General features: G+C 38.2%; 1 protein-coding gene across 2 annotated transcripts in view; it reads right to left on the reverse strand.

The window, feature by feature from the left end:
• mllt3 (MLLT3 super elongation complex subunit) overlaps positions 1–7,500 on the reverse strand; it is a 60,955-nt gene that overhangs the window by 5,088 nt on the left and 48,367 nt on the right. For both annotated transcript variants that reach the window (XM_081391489.1, XM_081391488.1), the window contains exons 8-10: positions 687–759; positions 334–472; positions 77–176 (exon numbers count right to left, since the gene is read on the reverse strand). In XM_081391489.1, coding sequence (XP_081247615.1) covers positions 77–176; positions 334–472; positions 687–759 — 312 coding nt within the window. The remainder of the gene's footprint in view (positions 1–76; positions 177–333; positions 473–686; positions 760–7,500) is intronic.

Raw genomic sequence — 7,500 nt, forward strand, 5'->3', positions numbered from 1 at the left:
CACCTCGTTGCTCTTGAAGAGCACAAAAGTTGAAATGGAAGTGTGAAATGACGACTACAGGAATAGAATGATTCACCTGGTTATTGGAGGATTTCAGTAGAGGTGGGGGGTCATTATGGGGCAGTGGTGAAGAGGCAGAGCTATTTTCACTGTCACTGCCGTCACTTAAACTCACCCTGCGAAACACGTGACAGATATTCACCATTCATTATCCCCATCCGAGTGTCCTCGCGTCAGCTACACAGCATGATATGCAGGCATGGATATAATATAGAAAATAGATATTTTTTGTCTGCATCCAGGGTTAATTGGAAGTTTTTCATCGATATTTACCTGCGGTGACGATGTGTCATTTGCGTGTGTAACGGTCGCTCTAAGTCCGAGTCCATGTCATTATCATCCTCCTCTTCAGAATCCTCTTCGTTTTCATCCGAGTGCAAATCTGGGATCACCGACCGCAAAGGACCCAGAACTACAGGTGAATAAGGAAGGCAAATGTCTAAAGAAGCTTTTCTTTCTTTAGTGTAAATGTCAAAAGATGCAACGCATGCACAACCTTAGTCATGTTTCATTAATATTAGTAAAATAAACTAGCTAGTAAAATGCACTCGTGGGAAAGAAAAGAGGCTTCAAATGACCCAGACTTTAACCATTCAACAGGATTTGGAAGATATTTGAAAGGTTACCTTGCCGCTTGTGTGCACGTCCGAAGCCAGAGCTGGAACTGGAGCTGGAGCTGGCCGGGCTGGGCTGATCCGACTAGGAAATGAGGAGAAGTACCGGCTCAATAACAATAATAATACCAATCAAAGCATCGGTTTTGTGTGTTCTTCGAGAAGTTTGACCATGAGATTATGTAAAAAATAAAAATAAAATAAAAACAGCAAAACATGATGTCTCATAAAACACAGACTCTGTCCCTATGCGAATCACATCACAATAACAATATCAAAAAGACAAAGCCTTGCACAGTATTGCTTTTTCTCATGACACAAAATTGGGTTTGCAGTCTCATAATTCCATAGGAAGGAAGGAAGGAAGGAAGGAAGGAAGGAAGGAAGGAAGGAAGGAAGGAAGGAAGGAAGATTTCACCATCAAACAAAATGCCATACAGGGGCTCATGTACAATTTAAACCTTTATTAGAATGAATTGGACTTTCTGATGCTTCATTTGACGTAACTTGAAAACTAATGAAATATCCCAATTAGTGTGACAGCATTGATCTAGATGAAATAGGAATAATAATTTGCCTTATTTGCCTATAATTTGGCTTGATCCCCCTGAAGGACATCAAAACTTATCAGTAAATATGAAGCTACGTTTCGATCTATGACTGATTTTAAATTGTAATTTTGGCCACCCCTGAAATGGGTCATACCATTATCTTCACTTGAGCTGTTGAATTAAATCCGCTATAAAACCACACTCATTCAGGGACGTGCATTTTATTGCATGAATGAAGAACATAATTTGTTTAAATTGCACACACCGTTCAGTTGAATGATAACAAACCCTCTTCAATGCAGTTAAACTGAATGTACGAAGCAAACTGTTTGCTGAGAATATCCACAACTTAACACTGAAATAGAAGCACTCGGATAATCTGTCAATCAACTGCGCATGAAAGTTGCGTTTATTACTATAGTAGTGTATGTCTATGCTGTATGTGTAGACATTCAGATGCTACATAAGAGAGCTTGTTACTGAAAACACACTTCACAGCTGAACTATTGCGACACAGATGTGAGGTTAGTAACACAGTAACATCATTTAGTAACTCAAATACTGCATGGCACCGACTAACACTTAGTAAAACTGACTCTGAAGAAGAATCATAGTTATAGTGAGGCCATTTCCATGATGTTCTGTTCCACACTAGAGGCTTTGATGGGGTTTAGTGTCACTTCCTCACTGTAAATCAGTGGGTTCCCCCTTCTCTAGACCTAATGAAGGCTGATTTATGATCACACAGATCCCTCCGGGGCAACATTCACACTAAACCTTCCTACTCGCACATGTCTCTTCACTCTGAGTGCAAGAAAAGCTATATACAAGTTAAATGCTCATTATCAATCCGAATCATGTTGCTAAAACAGTCAAATTGTGCTACAAGAACACCGAAGCAAAGAGTTTATCTGAAATGCAGATATTTGCCTTGAAAGACAACAAAAGTGAAAGGAATGAGACACTTATTCAGTGAGAAAGTCTATCAGGCTGAGGTTAGACTAGATTTAGTAGAGGTCTCTTTGAACTGTTGCATGTGTAGATTAATTGTTGAGGATCCCACAATATATGAGGCACCTTTGAACTCGCGGGGCAATATCTCACTACAGACCGAAGCCTCTCAGAACAATGGGACTGCGATTGATTGGATCCTACGGAGGTAAAAGAGCAGACGTGTTTTTAAAGGGGCTTTATTTGCTTTTAGAGACACATGTGCCATGTTTACTGAAATACCATTCAAATGTAACCAATCGCATCTTGTGCTCATGTGCTGTATGAACGGTTAAACCTGGTTAAAAAAAAAAAACATTTGTTAAAAGTTACCAAGAAATAAAAATCATGAATTCTTATTTTATTGAATGTTACAGTGCTTATTATAAATGATTTTCAAATCACAGCATATTTTTTTAACCTCTCTCCCCTCCAAACGATTTGCCTTTCTGTGAAGGGTGAGACAAAATATTTCCGCAACTGACATTCAGATCCGCCTCCATATAGTTAGCAACGCCCAACTTCCTATGATCCAATCAATTCCCGGAGGAGGAAATCAAGTCCCAGCCAACATTTATTTTCTCATTCCAGATTCCAGAAGCCATTTCACTCATATATACGTGAATAGGGAAGAAAACACAACTTTCGCTTTAATATTACTAGTTACTTTAAATCACAAATTCAATGTTGCATTAAACTACATATAAAACCAAATTTGATGCATTATTGTAATTAGACTGAAAGAACATTTGCATTAAAAGAAAATGTCAAAGTATTTTGCAACTAATTTTAGCTTCTTAATATTTTTTAAAGGGATATTTCACTGCTGGAAAGATGAATGTGTATTTAAATTGGGTCATTTATGTAGTAGAAATGTGAAATTATTTTAGAAGTTGGTGCCTTTGAGACTGAGAAAAGCCAGAAAATGTATTTTTGGCTCATGTGGATGAAAGACAACAACTCCCAGAATGCACTTGCTTCGCTGCCCTACGAGGACACTCCCAAGCCATGCCTACCAGTTACAGAAGACAGTACCGGAAGAAATGATACAACTAGGCTACTAGTCGACTCGAAACTGAAAAGACGCTGTTTTATCGTGAGATCCCCCTATGGGCGGGTTGAAAACATGCGGAACTCGCTCCTCCTATTGGCTGTAGTCTCTCGCCCCTTGCCCAAAAAAGCCTCTGATGATGCTAAATGACGATTTTTGCGTCATCTGAGGGTTTTTTCCAGACACACAATACAGAAATCTCTCGTCTCAGGGAGACATAAGGGAGGGAAGCACGGTCATTCGAAAATACTACCGGGTTTCTACTGATACAAAGCTTAATGCTAATCGGTGAAGTATCCCTTTAAGAGCACAAAAGGATTTCAGGTTATACAGTTCTGCTGATAAGATAACTAAAAAAATTATGTCAACAAAATAATCATAATGCAAGTAATGTTTTTATTTTAGTACTGTCCTAAATAAGCCGTTTAACATAACAGATACTCCACAAAACAAAATAACAGAATTTACACAAATTAACCAGTTCAAAAGTTTAGACACCCTTGAATCTTAATATTGTGATTTGTTAGCCGATGATCAACGACTGTTTTGGGGTTTTATGATAGTTGTTCATGAGTCCCTTGTTTGTCCTGAGCACTGTTCTTCAGAAAAACCCTCCAGGTTCCTCACATTCTTCGGGTTTTCTAGCATCTTCTGCAAGTAAACCCTTTTCAACAGTGACTATGATTTTAAGACCCATCTTCTCACAATACTGGTTTCCACCCACCTATTTTTTGCACATTTTGGGATGTCGCATAAAAATGCTGGATGGAAACATAAAGATGCGCATAAATTCTAAAAATGTGCATAAAAAAAAAAGTGCGCTCAATTGAGGAGGCAACGTTTTTTTTATCTGATAAGAATTCATGCGCATAAACTATGACGGAAACACATTTACTGGATAAATCCCTCGATGCACAACAAAATCTCACGTGACTCAACAATGTGATTGTGATTGGATAACTGGACTGACCAGTGCATCAGTTTCATCACACAGCATCTCAAATGTTGGTTTGATCATTGTGAGATCTCAGAATGATCAAACCAACATTTGAGCCAAAGTCTGGATTTGAAGTCAGAAGCGTCTCACATGATTGTGCACAAACACCAGCATCCGAACACAAGAGAACATGACAACGTTTATTGTGTTTCATCCGTGCGCTCTGAGACTCAAGTCATTTATGATGGAGGAAAAAAGAGCCACAGTTTCTTCCCCGATTGAAACTTCCATTTTTATTACAGATATTTTGCACCAATTTTCTCAGGAAGCGACGATTTTGTTCTCTTCAACACATGGGATGGAAAAGTTGCTTTATTCGCAAATGTTTTATGTGATATTCCAATTTTGCAGTTAAACTCACTTAAACTTTGGATGGAAACACAGCTAGTGAGACAGTATGGATGTTACACTGCACACTTCTCAACGTAGTTGTTAATGTCTGCTATTAAAAGAGTTCATCTGCAACTATAAAGAGAACACATCCAAAATGCAAATCAATGCGGCTTTCCAGGAATTTAAAAACAAAAAAAAACAAAATATTATTCATATAGCATCATCAAAAGAGAAGGTTAACATGGTCCTTGCCAAGAAAACAAGAGCAGCTCTTCTGAAAACGGCCATTTCTCACAAGGCAAAATGAGTGTAATGATGTTCTTTTAAAATTACATTCAGTACAACAGAGATGTGAGCTGTAAGTGGAGCGAATTGGACTGATTAACTGCAATCCACAAAGACTTCCCGAACAAATGGAGGTATAATACAAATCAGGCTTATTGTGGCAAATGGGGCCGAGGATAAAAGAGTAAGAAAGGCGCTCTGTTACAATTGCCTTCATGACTCTCCACTTGGCTGAAGTTTTGAGGTTTAAAGTTACATTAAAGTCCACTCGGTTTTTCTGCGCTGTGCTCACGTTAAGTTTAAATTTGTGCTCTAGCTGGATACGCATTTTACAAGCTTTCCGAAATTGGTGGTGGAGAAACATTTGGAGCGCTCAAGAAAAAAAAACCAGCAAGGAAGTTGAATGCAAAACTATTAACCTAATTCCTCTTGGAGAGCGGCCCGAGAGGAAATCTAAAGAAGCTATTAAAGTTAATCTGAATTAATTTGTTTACATTCTTCTCTGATGAGCACTTGGTGAAACTGAATCGGGTGTCTTGAACAAAACGTACAAGCTGAAGCCATTCAACTCCTCAGCGAATGGAAGAAGTGAGTGTGGGGTTTAGAATAGAGCAAGCGTGGTGATTATGGCTAATGGCTAAGGTGGTTTTAGAATACTCTTGGGAAACGTTTGCTAATGTTATCTATTCAGTCAGAACGGACCGGGAGAACGCAAATTTGTGACTCCCTTCTCTTTACTATACTAGTCAAGTCACCATATAGCGCTTTCTAAAATACAGACTGTTTCAAAGCAGTTTCACCGTAATAAACCGGGAAAGAACAGAATTGATGATGCAAAATTCGTCCAATACATTTCCGTATGTAGTACAGTAAATAGGGATGTCCCGATCCGATCCACGGCATCGGTATCGTGCCGATACTGGCCCAAAATGCTAGATCGGATATCGGAGGGGAGAAAAAAAATTATCCGATACCTATGATCGATACCCATTAGGGGTGTAATGGTACGTATTCGTACTGAACGTATATCGGTGCATGGATTTACACAGAGAATACACGGTATAAAAATAAATAAATCTCGCGTGCACATTAATTAATGTAATACGGAACTAACGTTACTGTTAGATACGCGCATATGCGGGTTCTTTAGGGACACCTAATCTGTAGCCCGCCTTAGCTCTGAACGTGCGTCTATTTCGCTTCAAACGCTCACTTTATCATTATACGAGCGCAGCGCGTCCCATTCGATTTGGACGCGCGAATGGATTCAAACTGTTCAAGCATCGAACTAGACGCGATAGACGCAAATTTGACGCTCTATTCGCGTTTTGGTGTGAACGCAGCAAAATGAACAGGCTGCGATGTCAAGATTGCAATGCTGGAATGTGTGTGTGTCAGAGAGAGAGAGGCACGGGCGCGATCGAACAGTGGAAACATAAAAACATACTCCGTCATTTTCATACAGGACATCATTAAAACTGCAAAAAGTGTTTAGCCTACTTATATTTGTGTAAAACCCAACATTGTGCTTTTGTCAAACTGTAAACTCTTGTCAAACTGTAACTGTCACCCAACCAAAATCACACACACACACACACACACACACACACACACACACACACACACACACACACACACACACACACACACACACACACACACACACACACACACACACACACACACACACACACACACACACACACACACACACACACACACACACACACACACACACACACACACACACACACACACACACACACACACACACACACACAGTTTGAAAGCAAAAATTATCTCATCTTTTGGACATTCATCATTGCATTGGTTTTCATTTCTTGTCCAAAATTAGAGCACTAATCTGTTTATTTTTAAGTTACACATTCTACATTGAATGAAAAAGAAAATCAAATGTGTTTTTAAAAGTAGTATTATTTTATACAGAAATAAATTATTTATAATTCAGATGAGAATAAAGTTAAAGTTAATTAAAATTTTAAGGAAACAAATATATTGATCTGAAATATAGCAAATTAATTTAAATTCATTCAGGTTGCCAAACATATCTCAAGGTCTTTTGAATAAAGGCTGGCAGTCTTTCATTATCAGCTGTTGTTGTGGACTATATACTGGAGAAGTATTTATTCTCCATTTGAGTGAGATGTTTTTATGTGGCTAATTGAGCAAAGTGCTTCCATTATATTTTATTATTATTAGTATTAGTTCAAGAATAAAATAAAAATATCGGATTGATATCGGTATCGGCAAATAGCCAAAGCTGTGGCATCGGTATCGGTATCAGAAGTGAAAAAGTGGTATCGGGACATCCCTAACAGTAAACAGCGCAGACTATAATACTATGGTACTTTATCAGTTTTTTGTTTGTTTGTTTGTTTTTTTAATGACATATCTACTATTACTCATACTTTGGGTTAGGCATTTGAACAGGTATTAGGTATTTTTATTCAGCAAGGATGCATTCAATTTATCATAAAATGACAGTAGAGAACTTTCTATTTATCAAATAAACCTGAGAAAAAAAAATGTATGACAGTTCCCTGAAAAATATTAAGCAGCACAACTGTTTTCAACACTGATAATAATCAGAAATGTTTC

Source organism: Scardinius erythrophthalmus (genome assembly GCF_964197995.2).
Source record: "Scardinius erythrophthalmus genome assembly, chromosome: 2".
In the NCBI taxonomy this organism is placed as follows: Eukaryota; Metazoa; Chordata; class Actinopteri; order Cypriniformes; family Leuciscidae; genus Scardinius; species Scardinius erythrophthalmus.